We start from the raw sequence: 17593 nt of genomic DNA on the forward strand, positions 1-17593 counted from the left end.
ATGTCTGTCTGTCGTTCTATGGAGCTGTCTCATGGTAATTCTGTCTGTCTAACATTCACAACATATAACATCCTTTTGAGATTTTCTTTTTAATTCAATGTAAACACCTTCTGTAAACAGTCTACAGTCTGCCGCTGCAGGGTGTAGTGTGTGTGTGTGTGTGTGTGTGTGTGTGTGTGTGTGTGTAATATAACACATAAATCTGAGCAGAGTGATGAGGGATTTGAGAGGCTAAACGAGCCCCGGCAGCTCATTTCTCCAACAGCGAGCAGCTTAATCCACAGCTTTAAATGGGAAATGAGAAACCCATAACCCAATTCAGTTAAACGCGGCACAGCGGAATATTCGTCAGCACTGTATTCGGTGTATATACTGTGTATACTAATATATATATATATATATATATATATATATATATATATATATATATATATATATATATATATATACACACACACACACACACACACACACGGTGTGTGTTTGTTTTATGCAGCTCACATCTTCATTTCACACTGAATGAGCATCACATTTAGTCCTGCCCATGGATTACAATGGGCCCATTCAAACCGACAAACAGGTAGATAGATACATAAATCTCACCGAAATGATAGCTGCCAGTGTCTCGATGAATCCCGTGCTGAGGGTGACGTAAGGAATTGTGCTCTTGTCAAATCCCGCGCCTTCAAATATCCCGTTAGTGTAGTACCAGATCTGTAACACAAGACACACATGGTATAACGTTCACAGTCTGCACACTCCGCATTCACGGTCATACTCATGCTGCATAATGCCCATAGTGCACAACAAACACACACCAACTTCTTGCTCTGTAATTAGTAAGAAACACTCACGCTAATGAAGGGCTGCATGATTATGGCCAAAATGATAATCCCAATTATTTTGATCAATATTGTGATGTCGATTATTTATCATGATTATTCATTGATTTTTGGGACGACATATTTTTATTGCACTTTCACATTTAAATAAACACACCGCTGCTTTCACCTCCATGTTGTGCTACATTCCTGCTAATGTACAAATCTTTGCATCAAATTAGACTGGTCCTTAAAGTGCATCATCTCGTAGAAGCAAAACATAAATAAAATAGTACCCAAAATATAGGATAAGTAAAAATAAAAATGCCATCAACCAAATGAAAATATGCAACCAAATGAAAACAATTCAGGCCTATGCAGAAAGGCAATCACAGTGTTTACAGGTGGAGAGACGCAGCCAAATCACCCAATAGAGCGGTGCAGGGATGACATCATTTTTTACCGGAACACAGAAGGTAGCATCACACCGGTTATCTCAACAAAAACCCAACAGGGTTTTCACATAGGCTTTTGGATTATTGGAAAAAATAAAATCTGTGATCAACAAAAGTTTACAATACTAACATGTTATGTCCATCAAGATCATTTTCACAAATCAACACAACTTTTATGAAGTTTGAAGCCTAAATACAATTGGCAGAAATAAACAGCTAACCGTACGCTATAAACAAACGACACCACGGTCACTTGACTTCAACGTCACCAAGCTTCCGACAACTTTTCCAAACATGATTTAAAATATTTTCCATAATACGGATTTATTCTGTGGATGAATCTTCATCCATGTTTTTTTTTTTTTTGGGAACTGCGCACGGCATACCAGAAGCAGTTTATCGGCAAAGTTTTTTCCTGTTCTGTGTGATGACGTTTAATGTCCCCAACGTCTGGTCCCATTTAGCAACTTGTTAGTGTCATGATTTCCCCTCGCGCAAGCGCTGGAGCTCGCAGTGTGCTCTGAAATCTGAAGCGAAGCTCACAGCATGAACGCTAAAATGCTAACTCGTTTCCAGGTTTTGCCGTACAAAATGACGTCATCCCTGCACTGCTCTATGGTGACTGGCTGTAAGTTTAGGAAGCACTTGATTTGATCTGCCGTGGAGTTTTCTATGAGTGGAGGATGAACTTTAAACATTAATATCTCAGTCTATCATGTTCATGTAATCGTGGGCAGTCAAAATCGTAATCGCTATCCATATTCGATTAATTGTGCAAAGGACACACCAGTACACTCTATGTCCACCCGCATCTCTTGCTCCCTGAAGTGTGTAGCGGTGCGTGAGAGACGCGAGCTACTAACTGATGATTTATAAATTCAGAATGAATCTTACGTCACTGGATGTGTGTAACCTGTGATGCTTTATTCGTGAAAGTTAAAAAAAAAAAATCCTGAATTCGTTTGCAGCTAGAAAATACCTGAGCTATTTCAGCTCAGCTCGGACTTCTCATATCTTGGTGCAGCTCTTGCTACGAATCAAAACGGAGCCGTTTAGAAAACAATCCGATTTCCCCAATATAATCAAAACTCTGTACACTCAGCAGCATCAATAGGGTTGCCAGTTTCTCAAAATCTAGATGGATATATTAGATAAAAATTGAATGCGAATTAAGAGTTGAAACTATTGAGATATTTAAAGCCCGCTTACTAATGTGACAACGTTTACGGTTTAGTCATAGCATATACAATTCATGACTCCTTGCTAAAGTGATACAGGAGACACCTGAAAACTACGCATTTCTCATACAGGAGAGCAGACGCAGTGAATAGGAAAAGACACATTTGTGTTTAATTTCGTAAACTTTGACCTTTGTACTGCCATTTATCCCGCTCACTGGACAATTTTGAACTATTATCTAACTATTCGATCTGTCCACTATCTAACTACATGTGTGTGTGTCTTGGACTCCCGGCCAACATAGCTGTGGCAGCATCGGGCTTGAACTCATCATCACTGACGATCTCAGGGCAAACGCTTTCCTGATGCGCCACTTGGGGGTGGTCGAGCGTCACCTGCGGACGGAGAGAAGGCGGGGTGAACTGGCATGACTCGCGTGATGATTCTCACCTGTGTGATCACGGCAAATTTACATGTGTGCGCTTTGTTTGTCCCATCAGGGAAAACGTAGTGAACCTGAGAGACGCCCGGAGTGTGAGTTTGGAAAGCGTTGGTGAACTTGATCGAAGCGTAAGCCCCGGGACATTGGGACTGTGATTTTTCCAGTTGAGTTGTTGAGCGAGCACTGCTTGTTGGAACAATAAAGTAAGCCCCGAAGCTCCATCTGTCTCCCGAGTTCTCCTTCCCACCCACCGTGACACACACGGGATTCTGCATTTATATTTTGGGAAATAGAACCAGCTCATTTTAAATTCAATTAAATATAGTGGGGAGGTACAAACAAAAACAACAACTGTATTATAACTGTATTGTAAAATAAAAAATTAAGAAAATATATAAAGAGATTAAAGCAAGGAGTCTCTAGCTGAGACCAATTACAAACATGCTGACAGTGCTGGCTTTTCTACCTTTTGGGGGATTTTTTCCCCCAGCGTAAAGCTAGTTTAAGCCATGCCCACTTCAGATTTAAATCAAAATAGAGATCCAGGAATGGATATTAGAATCACTAAACAGATACAGATGGTGTCATTGTGTTACCTCCATAGTATGTATTGTATATTTTATGACTGTTTATATACACCAATCAGCCATAACATTAAAACCACCTGCCTAATATTGTGTAGGCCCCCCTTTGTGCTGCCAAAACAGCTCTGACTGACCTGTTCAGACACGGACTCCACAAGACCTCTGAATTTGCGCAGTGGTGTATGGCACCAAGACACTAGCAGCAGATCCTTTAAGTCCTATAAGTTGTGAGGTGGGGATTCCATGGATTGGACTTGTTCGTCCGGCACATCCCACAGATGCTCGATCGGATTGAGATCTGAGGAATTTGGAGGCCAAGTCAACACCTTGAACTCTTTGTCATGTTCCTCAAACCATTCCTGAACAATTTCTGCAGCAATGTTTAGATAGGTGGTACATGTCAAAGTAACATCCACATGAATTCCAGGACCCAAGGTTTCCCAGCAGAACATTGCCCAGAGAATCACACTGCCTCCGCTGGCTTGCATTCTTACCATAGTGCATCCTGGTGCCATCTCTTCTCCAAGTAAATGAAACAAACGCACCCGGCCATCCTCATGATGTAAAAGAAAACATGATTCATCAGACCGGGCCACTTTCTTCCATTGCTCCATGGTCCAGTTCAGTCCATGGTCTCATGTACCCACTGTAGGCGCTTTCAGTGATGGACAGGGGTCAGCAAGTGCACTCTGTCCGGTCTTTGGCTACGCAGCTCCATACACAGCAAGCTGCGATGTGTATTCTGACACATTTCTATCATAGCCAGCATTAACTTTTTCATCAATTTGTGCTACAGTAGCTCTTCTGTGAGATTGGATCAGATGGGCTAGCCTTTCCTCCCCACACTCATCAATCAATGAGCCTTGGGCACCCATGACCCTGTCCCTGGTACTAACCACTGCATACCGAGAACACAAGACCTGACATTTTGGAGATGCTCTGACCCAGTCATCTAGCCATCACAATTTGGCCATTTGTGTAATTACACTTGGCCATTTTTCCAGCTTCCAACACATCAACTTCGAAAACTGACTTTTCACTTATTGCCTAATATATCCTAATATGTATCCCTTGACAGGTGCCACCCCTTCACTGCTTTTAATTAACGCACTTATGTAACTTTTGCAACAAACTGTATAAAGTAAGCTTATGCATTCAGCAGGCTGCTTATAAACCCATAAACATTTCTGCAGATTGCTGTAAAATATCACCAACCAATATGTTTTATCATTTATGTTATTAGCATAAAGCCCTCTCACCTAGGGATTCTGTTTTAAAAATCTGCCTGCTAAGATTGTCTTGTTAGCAATATTGGCACCTCTGCTGCTTATCTGGATGGTAGACTTAAATAATGGATTCATAAAGACATTACTTCAGCTTGCCAACAATCTATATTAAAAATAAAGATGGGCAAGAAACTCGGAGTGGATATTAAATATGAGGCCTGCCAGAAGATCTGTGAGTCTCAATAGAGAACAACAATCTCTTGATCCCGGCGGGAATTCTGCTATTCGGTACTTCGTGGATTTTCGGGTGGTCATGCTGGAGAAAGTGTGGTGAAAGCATGGTTGATAACACGTCTGGTCTTGTCCAATATGGGACTTTGTGCTGGAAAGATATCAGAAATTACCCTGTATAATTTAATCTTTGAGGTACCTCAGGATTTTACAGGATGCATTTCGGGGGGGGGGGGATTAATGAGAATTCCAATGACTGCTAGTCAAAAAGCTATTACAAGGAAATGGATCTAAAGTGATCCACCTGCAACAGCCCAGTGGTTAGACATTGTAAAGGAAAGTAAGCAAATAGAAACATTTGTCCATGTGTTTCAAGTCATTGGCGTTAGCTATTTTTAAAAAAATCATATTTTGAAATCATAGAAAGTTGTAGGAGTCTCACTGGAATTACAAGTTCCTGTAAAGTAATTTCTACAAAAAAGAAGCCTTAATAGAATCATTTATTGACACTGGTGTGATTAATGATGTGTGCTTTGACGTGCTATTGACGCCATCTTGGAAAATATATCTTTTATTCAAAAATTCTCATTGGTGTTATTCATTCAAAAAGAACATCATTACAGTTACAAGTTCCAAATAGAATAAACTATTTTAACATTATGAAAATGCATTTTTTTAAAAATAATCCATATTTAATATGATGTAGCCATTCTTCTTTTATTTATTTATTTATTTAAAAAAAAAAAACATATAATTGATGTACAGTGGATATAAAAAGTCTACACACACTCATCTGACTGCTGAAGAGATGGTCTGCAAAGAGATTACAGAGTATGCACGGTACCTTACTTGTCAAAAGATAGCAATCAGAGATTGTCAGAGGGGTATAAAAGAACTTCCAAATCATTAGCTGTGCTATGGAACTCTTCTGAAAGGCCATAATCAACAAGTGGAGAAAATGGGGCACCACAGTGACATTACAAGAACAGGACATCCCTCCAAAATTTACAAAAGGACAAGACAAAAACTTACCAGGGGGGCTGCCAAGAGACCTACAACAACATTAAAAGAGCTGCAGGAATATCTGACAAATACTCATTAATCTCTGTATGTGACAACAATCTCTGGTATTCATCACATGTCTGGGCTATGGGGTAGGGTGGCTAGACAGAAGTCCTTCCCACAAAAAAAAAAACAAAACAAAACATCCAAGCTCAACTAAATCACCCGCAAACTATGTGGCACAATGTGTTATGGTCTGATGACACTCATTCCAAAAGGTATAATAATTCCATAATTCCAAAAGTTATGTTTGGCACCAAAAACTGCACATCACCAAAAGAACACCATACCCACAGTGAAGCATGGTGGTGGCAGCATCATGCTTTCTGGCTGCTTTTCTTCAGTCAGAACTGGGGCTTTTTATCAAAGTGGACTGAATCATGAACAGCTATAAATACCAGTCAATTTTAGTGCAAAACCTGAGGGGATCTGCTAGTTAACTGAAGATGAAAAAGAATCATACATCCAAATCAACAAAGGAATGGCATAACCTAAAGAAGATCAAAGTTTTTAAATGACCTAGCCAGGACCCAGACGTGAATCCAACTAAAAATCTGTGGGGTGAAGCGGGCTGTGCACAGTTTGACGGATCTAGAATGTCTTTGCAAGAAAGAGTGGGAAAACAGATAAAGAATAAGGGTTCTCTCATACTTTATATGAGCACAGCTTAACAGGTTATGAACTCCTTATAACACAGCGCTGTTCAGGTCTTGACTCTGACTGTTCAGAAGGTGTTGATTCATTTTCTTTAACAGCGGCTCTGCAAGTATTTCTGGCTGTAATTCAAATCCCAGGTTTATAATAATGTACTCACTCTACTACTTTATTGTATCTATAGTACCAGCTAACTAATAACTCCATTGCAGTTTATCAGTATACAACATTAAATGTAACTATAAAGAGATAAAAAAGTATCATGTTCCCTAATAAATAAAAAATGTAATTGGTAAATTGTTGTGGTATAAAGGAAATTAAACATTTTGTGGTGGAAAATAATTGCCTCCTGGTTACAGAACCACTTGTCAGCTTACTACTGGTGTAGTAACCACTACTGGCTTAAAATGTCTTAAATTGACCACTTCAGTTGGGTTATGAATATGTACATATGTAGCACATTAGCAATACATACATGGAAATAAATAATATATGGTCTGTTTATTTCCTAATACTCATTTGCCTCTCACTGAGGTAATGCAAATGCCAAGATTCCACATCTGTATGCATATCTGCAATACCAGTTGTTACATATTACACTGCACGTCCTCTCTCTCACTCTCTCGTCGTCCTCTCCCGTCCTATGTGTGTGTGCACTCTTATTAACAGCACTTCAGAAAGAGGCATACACAGAAACACTGGAAGAAACTGTGCGCACAAAACGTGTTCGCAGTGCACTTGAAATTTATTCACTAAGGCTGTAGCTCATGTCAATCACAGAGATGTCAGAAAGCTCAGAACTAAAGAGAAATGACAAGTTCAGTAATGAAGACAATGTGCTAATAATTGAAGTTACTAAGAACTTATTAAATAAAGACTCATGTCAGAACATGTGAGTGTCGAGGGTTTTGAATAGGCTGAATGAATAGGTTGAATGAATAGGCTGCTGTGTACAGAATAAGCTTCATGAGCTTCTTTGACATTTCTCTGACTGTTTTTCTGACGTATGTGTTATGTCCATTTGCTAGATCAGTGTGACAAAAGCAGCCCAACGGACAGCAGTATTAAAACATATTTATACCGGTGTCTTAAAATGGTATTATTTCCCATTTTCTCATAAAATAAAATAATCTGAGAATGAATTAAAGTGTGCTGGCCATTCAAAACTAACCCACTTGTGTCTGAAAACCAGTCACCCTGCAGCACTGCCTATATAATTGGTGCTAATATATGCCTATTTTTACTGACGATAAAATCACATGGCTGCTGCTAATTCCCCAAAGTTTAAAACAGACTATGTAATCACACTTCCAATTTCCACACACTTTTTTGTGCTGACTTGTGTGCAATCTTCCCTCAAATGCATATGTGTAGAGGGGGATGTAGACTTTGCTTGTTGCTGCAGGCACTTAAATTCCTGAAATGCTGCATATAATGCGAACAGTTTTTCCATGCAGAGTGCAGCCTAATTATACCTAAAAGAGTTTAGTACATCTGGCCCAGAGAGACAGACAGAAAGAATGAGAGAGAGAAAGAGTCAGTCAGACAGAGACTGTGGTCACAGTTCATGAAAAGGGAAATGTGTGTAATTGCGCCACTTCACATTTGTAATTCTGCTAATGTTTCTAGGCAGAGCTAGTTATATTGTGTGTGTGTATGTGTGTGTATCACAGCTTTCAGTAATTGTTATGGATAGTCTGAAATTCTGTGTGCTAGTATGTGTGTATGTAGTATGGTGTAACAGTGCTTATATGGAGTTTGTGTAATCTGATAGTGGAAGGGTAATAGTGTTATAGTGTATTAGTACAAGTGTTCCCATGTGTGCAATGTATTATTGTGAGTGTGGAAGTGTGTTTGATATAGTATAGTGTGGTAGTGTGTTAGTATGATTGTGTGGTAACGTGATAGTGTCATAAAGTGGTAGTGTGATAGTGCCTGGGTATTACAGTGTGATAGAGTGTGAATGTTATAGTGTGGTAGTGTGTTTCTATAATAGTGTGATAGTTTGAGTGTGATAGTGTGATACTATGACCGTGTGATCACATGGTAGTACAATAGTGAGGTACTATCACAGTGTGATCATGTGTTAGTGTGAGAGTGATAGTGTGGTACTATCACAGTGTGATCATGTGGTAGTATGATACTGTGGTAGTGTGAGAGTGATAGTATGGAATTATCACAGTGTGATCATGTGGTAGTAGGATACTGTGGTAGTGTGAGAGTTATAGTGTGGTACCATCACAGTGTGATCATGTGGTAGTATGATACTGTGGTAGTGTGAGAGTGATAGTATGGAATTATCACAGTGTGATCATGTGGTAGTAGGATACTGTGGTAGTGTGAGAGTTATAGTGTGGTACCATCACAGTGTGATCATGTGGTAGTATGATACTGTGGTAGTGTGTTTCTATGATAGTGGGTTAGTTTGTGTGTTACTGTGGTACTATGACAGTGTAATTGTGTAGTACGATACTGTGGTAGTGTGTTTCTATGATAGTGGGGTAGTTTGAGTGTGATACTGTGGTACTATGACAATGTGATTGTGAAGTACAATATTGTGGCAGTGTGAGTGTGACACGGTTGTACTATGACAGTGTGATAGCGTGTAAGTACGAGTTTGATAGTGTGGCCGTGTGCACTCACGACATTGAGGCCACACAGCTGGTAGCTGCTCATGATGGTGATGACGGTGATGAGCTGCCAGCGGATGGAAGGATTGCGGAACAGACGGAAGAAAGACACAGACTGCTGAGTGTTCTGCACTCTAATCTCTCCATACACCTCCTCCAATTCTGCACTCACGTCCTTCTTCCCCAAAAATGACTGGAATGCTGGAGACACAGAGAGACAGAGAGAGACCAAATGTCTTGTGTATACTGTGTATATAACTTATATAAAAGTTTCATGAAAATCAAACATCGGATTCACAAAATATATCTCATTATATTCTGTATACATTCTGTTTATATTTCTATAGAGTGATTATCAGTTCTTTGTCATTAGCATGCAGACAGTTTGGCCAATCAATAATCTTTTTAGTTTTTTTTTTTTGCCTCAAGGGCCCTTTGAATGTATTTTCATGTGGTTCAGATGAATGGCCTGGGATTCAATCTAGTCAACACTTGCTTTTTTTGTGGCTAAAGGCAATTATTTTTTACTGTATGTTGTGGATAAAATAGCTGTGAAACTAAATGCCTGAATACTTGTGGAAGAAAAAACAGGTATTGCCATATGTTATTCCTGAAGAATTGGACTTTTAGAGGTAAACACTACAAACACTACAAAAAGGTATTCATTATCAGCATGTGGAAACTGAACAGATGATGGAGGGACTGAAAACATGATTTATTATAACCGCAAAGGGGAATGAGATTTATAATGGGGATGTTCAACAAGCACATACTTTGGGTATGATTTGTCAGGTGGTGCTTGAAAGTTTGTGAATTTTCTATATTTATCTATATACTGCATAAATATGACCTAAAACACCATCAGATTTTTAGAAGTCCTAAAAGTAGATGAAGAGAACCCAATTAAACAAATGAGACAAAATTATTATACTTGGTCATTTATTTTTTTGAGGAAAATGATCCAATATTACCTACATGTGAGTGGTATGTAAGTGTGTTGGGGGGGGGGGGGTATGTAAACCTCTAGGACTAGGAGTTAATTTGAAGGTGAAATTAGAGTCAGGTGTTTTCAATCAATGGGATGACAATCAGGTGTGAGTGAGCACACTGTTTTATTTAAAGAACAGGGATCTATCAAAGTCTTTTACCTTGTTTGTGGAAGTGGCTTGAGCAAAGGAGATTTCTGAGGACCTCAAAAAAAGTTGTTAATGCTCATCAGGCTGGAAAAGGTTACAAAACCATCTCTAAAGAGCTTGAACTCCATCCACAATCAGACAGATTGTGTACAAATGGAGGAAATTCAAGACTATTGTTACCCTCCCCTGGAGTGGTCGACCAACAAAGATCACTCCAGTAGTCCATGAGGTCAAAAAGGAACGCAGGGTTACTTCTAAGTAACTAAAGGCCTCTCTCACATTGGCTAATGTTCATGAGTCCACCATCAGGAGAACACTGAACAACAATGGTGTGCATGGCAGGGTTGCAAGGTGAAAACCACTGCTCTCCAAAAAGAACAGAAGGCTATTGGAAAAATGCTGTGTGGATGGATGAGACCAAAATAAAATTTTTGTTTTAAATGAGAAGTGTTCTATTTGGAGAAAGGAAAACTGTGCATTCCAGCATACGAACCTTATCCCATCTGTGGAACATGGTGGTGGTAATATCATGGTTTGGGCCTGTTTTGTTTCATCTGGGCCTGGACAACTTGCTATCATTGATGGAACAATGAGATCTGAATTATATCAGCGAATTCTAAAGGAAAATGTCAGGACATCTGTCTGTGAACTGAATCTAAGAGAAAATGGGTCATGCAGCAAGTCAACAACTCTAAGCACACAAGTCGTTCTACCATCAAATGGAAAAAGAAGAATAAAGTTAATGTTTTGGAATGGCCAAGTCAAGTCCTGCCCTTAATCCAATAGAAATGTTGTGGAAGGACCTGAAGCAAGCAGTTCATGTGAGGAAACCCACCAACATCCCAGAGTTGAAACTGTTCTGTACTGAGGAACGGGTTAAAATTCATCCAAGCTGATGTTCAGGACTGATCAACAGTTACTGGAAATGTTAAGTTGCAGTTATTGCTGCACAAGCGGGTCACACCAGATACTGACAGCAAAGGTTCATATACTTTTGCCACTCACAGATATGTAATATTGGATCATTTTCCTCAATAAATAAATGACCAAGTATAATATGTTTGTCTTATTTGTTACATTGGGTTCTCTATATCTACTTTTAGGACTTGTGTGAAAATCTGATGAAGTTTTAGGTCATATTTATGCAGCTATATAGAAAATTCAAAAGGGTTCATAAACTTTCAAGCACCACTGTACGTGTAGCATAAGTTGGCAACATAAAAACAAACAAGTAAACAAACGAAAGGTTATGTTAGGCTATGCTAAAATAAGAACCAGGCCAAATATTTAACAAGGCAAGACAGACCAAAACATCAAGTAGGTTTAAACTAACTTCTAGGTTCATGGCAAGACAGATGACAGCTAAAAGTAAAGCAGTAGTGCTAGGTAACATAAGATGCTAATGACTAAGCAAAAGACTAAGCTAACAGAATAAATGAGCAAACATGCTCTACAATGCAAGACAATAACAAGGCAATGGTGAAGAGCAAGCACAAGAAGAAACACTGATAGGTGGGTAAATATACAGTGTTGAAACAAGATGGGCCGTGAAACAAGATGCAGGCATTACTAATCAGGTAGACAGAACCTGACAATAAAGGTGCCCTCACATGCCTGAGCTTTGGAGGTTATTGCAGTTTTTTGTAGCATTTTCTTTTGCTTCTAGACATTATGGTCATTACTGCCCAGCATGCTTTAAAAGAAAATGATAAGAAAAATAACAACAATAGGATTCTAGCACTTTGTGTTTTAACCATTAATAACTTGCACTCACCAGTGCTTAAATTGGATCAGTACTTGCTGGTGTTTTCCTCTTTTAAGTACTGGAAGCTTATTTTTGCATACTGGCATTTTAAAAAAAAATAAAATGTTGGCACTCCCATGCCTACCCAAACCTAACGACAGAATCATACAGCTACACTCCCAAACTAAGTGGAGTTCACTGTGTATAGAAAGTGTATTAGTGTCATGGGTGTAACCACGCATTCTTTGGGGGGGTCGTGTCCCCCCAGTGTTGAGGAAATACCAATCTGCCCCCCCCCCCCAATATACAGTACAAAATATTTTCTATATGTCCCCCTTAAATGAACCCTGCCAACGGATCTGTCTTTTCTTTATCTATTCTATTTGTTTATGTCTATTCCTTTTTAATATCTTTCCGTTTGTTAAGGAAAATAGGTGTGTGCCCCCCCCCGAAATTTTACACTTGGTTGCGTCCGTACTCAACGCAAGTTCGTTGATATATTTTAGCAGCTCAGTCTGTAAGCTCAGTCTGTAAGAAAAGACAGGACTTCCACAGCACCCTACAATTTCCCCACGCTGTGGGGCTTGGACCCCTCCCAATGTCCATACCATAGTTACGCCCTTGGTTAGTGTGATTCCAGTCTATTGCTATAGAGTTCTTCAATGATGCTAGCAAGGGCTCATGTTTTACTCACCCCTAATACTGCTGCTGTGGAATGAAACACTTGTTTGAATGGAAGCGTAACTGCTGTGTGTGACGCGTGCTGCATCACTTCAGAACCACTGGTGTGAATTGGCCTCAGACACACACTACAGCAGGGAGAGGGCATTTTAAACCAAAACTGATAAGCAATACACTATATGTTTCCAACATTGCCAGTCTAGTGTCTTCTTCACTGCCTAAGTAAAATCCATAACACATACACCAAAATGCCCAAAAGAGGAGTACATACACTTCAAGCCACTCATACTGTAATACTATTATGTGGTCAGGATACAAGCTGCTTAATGAGGTGCAATAGAACATTATCCTTTTTTTTAAATGCTGCAGCATTTACAACATGCTTCTATGTGGTTTTTGTATGGATTATTGAACAGAAAATGGATAAGCTGACTATAATTGTAAAAACAAACAAACAAACAAACAAACTTAAATATATCATATTTATGAATGATAACATATAGGATTGGCTGCTATGCTTATTTATTTCAACATTTTAAATTTATTGTAGACTATTCTAAACAACGTGTGTGTGTGTGTGTGTGTGTGTGTTTGGCCAAAAGTATGTGGAAACCTGACCATCACACCCATATGTGGGACTTCTTCGAACTTTTGCCCCAAAGTTGGAAGCACACAATTGCATAGCATGTCTTTACAATTTCCCTTCACTGGAAATAGTGGGTCCAAACCTGTTCCAGCATGACAGTGCTGCTGTGCACAAAGTGAGTTCCATAAAAACATGGTTTGCCAGGGTTGATGTGGAGGAATTCAAGTGACCTGAGCTCTGAACTCAACCCAACTGAACACCTTTGGGATGAACTGGAAAGCTGACTGTGCACCAGCCTTCACAGTTGACATCAGTGCCTGATCTCACTAATGCTCTTGTGGCTGAATGAGCACAAATCCCTACAGCCACGCTCCAAAATCTACTGGAAAGCCTTCCCAGAAGAGTGGAGGTTATTTTAACGGCAAACAGGGGACCAACTCCGTACTACTGCCCATTCTTTTTGGAATGGTCAGGCGTCGTCCACATACTGTTTTTGGCTGTATAGTGTATGTAGAACATATTGAAGATTTTGACTATAGACATATCAGATCATGCCCATTTATTTATCAGAGATTTTTGACTGCACCACAGGTCCCCAACCCTGGTCATAGAGAACCCTATGTACCCTATTGCCACTTGTCCACTGTACGGTACGGCACACTGAGCTTGCTTTTCCACTGCAGTATAGTGCCGCCTCAACCTGGGTGCCATCTTCCACTCGCCTATTCCTGCCAGGAATAATGTTGTATTATAGAAGCCCTATACAAATACACGGTCAGGCCGTATTCCAAATGCCTTTCCTGTCCACTGAACATGGACCCTATTAAGGATGTAAAATAACAGTGTTCTAGGACCTACGTAGTGCTCGATATGACTAAGTTATATTCAGCCACTACAGGAGTGACTTCGATAAACGCTTGGTTGGAAATCGGTAACAAGCGAGATGTAAAAATCTAAGACAGAAACCTTTGTTGTAATTTTATCTGTAATGAGATAAATTATACATAATTTTCGATTAATAGAATACTACCGTACGCAAAGTATGTATTAAATGACACATTTATTCAGGCCAAATACAGAACCACTCGTTAAGGAGAAAGTGCATGGCTCACATTTAGTATTGGCTCGGCTCGCTTGGAACCTTGACCGAGATGGTACTAAAAAAAGTACCAGGTACCAGGTACTATCCACATTCGAAAAGCCCCCAAAAGCGAGCAGAATCGAGTCGAGTCAAGCCGTACCGTGCAGTGCAAAAGCACCAGTAGTAATGTATTTTTTCCCTATTTCCAACACATCTAATTAAACTATTCAGCTAATTATCAGCCCTACCTGAGTTGAAGTGGGTATGATAGAGCAGGAAAACACTAAAATGTGAATCTGTGAATTAAAACGTTCCGAACTTTTACCACCACAAAGTGATTTTCGGTTAACTTTCAGCACCATGGACAGTGATTTAAAGGCAGAATTTATGAGACCAAGCAAGTGTGTCAGTAAAATTCCAACCCACTGTAAAATGTTCCAGTAAGTATTGCATTTAACACCTGCTCCTGCCCTGACTCCATTTCCTGGTAATTAGCCTCATTAAACTTCGGTCTGTGCATATACATCCCTTTCGTTCTGGTTGAGTTAATGATGGGTGGACGTAAGTGCAGATACTCTTTATTAACTAACTAATTAATAATTAACTCTTTATTAATTATCTTGTAAATGAGGGCTTCACAAAACCCAAGGACCAACCAGTGGGCATTTATATGCAGGGTAATTCCGAAGCAATAAGAACAGATGTTAATAGTGATCAGGTGTATGAGATGGACCAGGAGATGAGAAAAGAAGGCAAGAAACCAGGCTAAAAACAGGTGGTCTCTTTGATATTAATGTTTCTTTGCAAAACCTTGCAGACGTGTATGCTCAGAGGTCATGTATCTTTTTCCTAGTTTGTATGTTTCTTGGTGAAGTTAAAAGAGAATGATGAATGAATCCGAGAGCCGGATTACGGTCATCTCAGATTCAACTGTCAAGACACTTAATAAACTTTATTTAGTAGCTGCTAGATGTTCGATACTAGACATTTTTTTTTAATTCATTGTAGATATGAAATATCTATACCACCAGGGAGAAATGGGGTTGGGAGGCATTTGTTTTGGGAATGGTTGTATTTCTTCTGCTTTTATGTGAGCAGAAAAATGGTGTTATACATGAAACTGTCTTTTGTTTTTATTTGGATGATAGTTTAGTTTATGCCCAACCCTTGATTCAGTGGATAATATCACCTGGATACTGTAGAAATGTATTTAACAACTGCTGCTGTAATCATATGTAAATCACTTGCTTATAATCTCCCTAAGAATAGTGATAGGAAATCCTGAGTGAAGAAATACAGTGCATCCGGAAAGTATTCACAGCACTTCACTTTTCCCACATTTTGTTATGTTACAGCCTTATTCCAGTATGGATTAAATTAATTAGTTTCCTCAAAATTCTACAAACAATACCCCATAATGACAACGTGAAAGAAGCACATGTACATAAGTATTCACAGCCTTTTCCATGACACTCAAAATTGAGCTCAGGTGCATCCTGTTTCCACTGATCATCCTTGAGATGTTTCTACAACTTGAGTGGAGTCTACCTGTGGTAAATTCAGTTGATTGGACATGATTTGGAAAGGCACACACTTGTCTATATAAGGTCCCACTGTTAACAATGCATGTCAGAACACAAACCAAGCCATGAAGTCCAAGGAATTGACTGTAGACCTCAGAGACAGGATTGTATTGAGGCACAGATCTGGGGAAGAGCACAGAAACATTTCTGCAGCATTGAAGGTCCCAATGAGCACAGTGGCCTCCACCATCTGTAAATGGAAGAAGTCTGGAACCAGCAGGACTCTTCCTAGAGCTGGCCGCCCAGCCAAACTGAGCGATCGGGGGAGAAGGGCCTTAGTCAGGGAGGTGACCAAAAACCCGATGGTCACTCTGACAGAGCTCCAGCTCTCTGTGCAGAGAGGAGAACCTTCCAGAAGAACAACCATCTCTGCAGAACTCCATCAGTCAGGCCTGAATGGTAGAGTGGCCAGATGGAAGCCACTCTTCAGTAAAAGGCACATGACAGCCCGTCTGAAGTTTGCCAAAAGGCACCTGAAGGACTCTCAGACCAAAGATTGAACAAAGATTGAACTCTTTGGCCTGAATGGCAAGCGTCATGTCTGGAGGAAACCAGGCACCACTCATCACCTGGCCAATACCATCCCTACAGTGAAGCATGGTGGTGGCAGCATCATGCTGTGGGGATGTTTTTCAGCGGCAGGAACTGGGAGACTAGTCAGGATCGAGGGAAAGATGAATGCAGCAATGTACAGAAACATCCTTGATGAAAACCTGCTCCAGAGTGCTCTGGACCTCAGACTGGGGCCAAGGTTCATCTTCCAACAGGACAACGACCCTAAGCACACAGCCAAGATAACAAAGGAGTGGCTACAGGACAACTCTGTGAATGTCCTTGAGTGGCCAAGCCAGAGCCCAGACTTGAATCCGATTGAACACCTCTGGAGACATCTGAAAATGGCTGTGCACTTACGCTCCCCATCCAACCTGATGGAGCTTGAGGGGTCCTGCAAAGAAGAATGGGAGAAACTGCCCAAAAATAGGTGTGCCAAGCTTGTAGCATCATACTCAAAAAGACTTGAGGCTGTAATTGGTGCCAAAGGTGCTTCAGCAAAGTATTGAGCAAAGGCTGTGAATACTTATGTACATGTGCTTTTTTTGGTTTTTATTTTTAATAAATTTGCAAAGATTTCAAACAAACTTCTTTCACGTTGTCATTATGGGGTATTGTTTGTAGAATTTTGAGGAAAATAATGAATTTAATCCATTTTGGAATAAGGTTCTAACAACAAAATGTGGGAAAAGTGAAGTGCTGTGAATACTTTCCAGATGCACTGTAAAAATATATATATATATATATATATATATATATATATTTTAATTTTGCCATAAAATGTAACATAAAAGCAAAAGACCATTTAAAAAATGAAAAATGACTAATACGAGAAAATTGAAAACATTGAAACACATCTTATGAGTCTAATAAATTGTTGCATGAACAGTCCTAGTTATTTTGTAAAATAGTTTCATTCAACATTATGTCTCCATCTTCATTATTC

At 39.7% G+C, this 17593-nt stretch overlaps 1 protein-coding gene across 1 annotated transcript in view; it reads right to left on the reverse strand.

The window, feature by feature from the left end:
* Positions 1 to 17593, reverse strand: part of slc2a9l2 (solute carrier family 2 member 9, like 2) — a 131960-nt gene that overhangs the window by 47312 nt on the left and 67055 nt on the right. The window contains 2 exon segments of the mRNA XM_053649635.1: positions 604 to 714; positions 9298 to 9485. Of these exon segments, the coding sequence (XP_053505610.1) occupies positions 604 to 714; positions 9298 to 9485 (299 nt within the window).

Source organism: Ictalurus furcatus, chromosome 2, assembly GCF_023375685.1.
Source record: "Ictalurus furcatus strain D&B chromosome 2, Billie_1.0, whole genome shotgun sequence".
Taxonomy (NCBI): domain Eukaryota; kingdom Metazoa; phylum Chordata; class Actinopteri; order Siluriformes; family Ictaluridae; genus Ictalurus; species Ictalurus furcatus.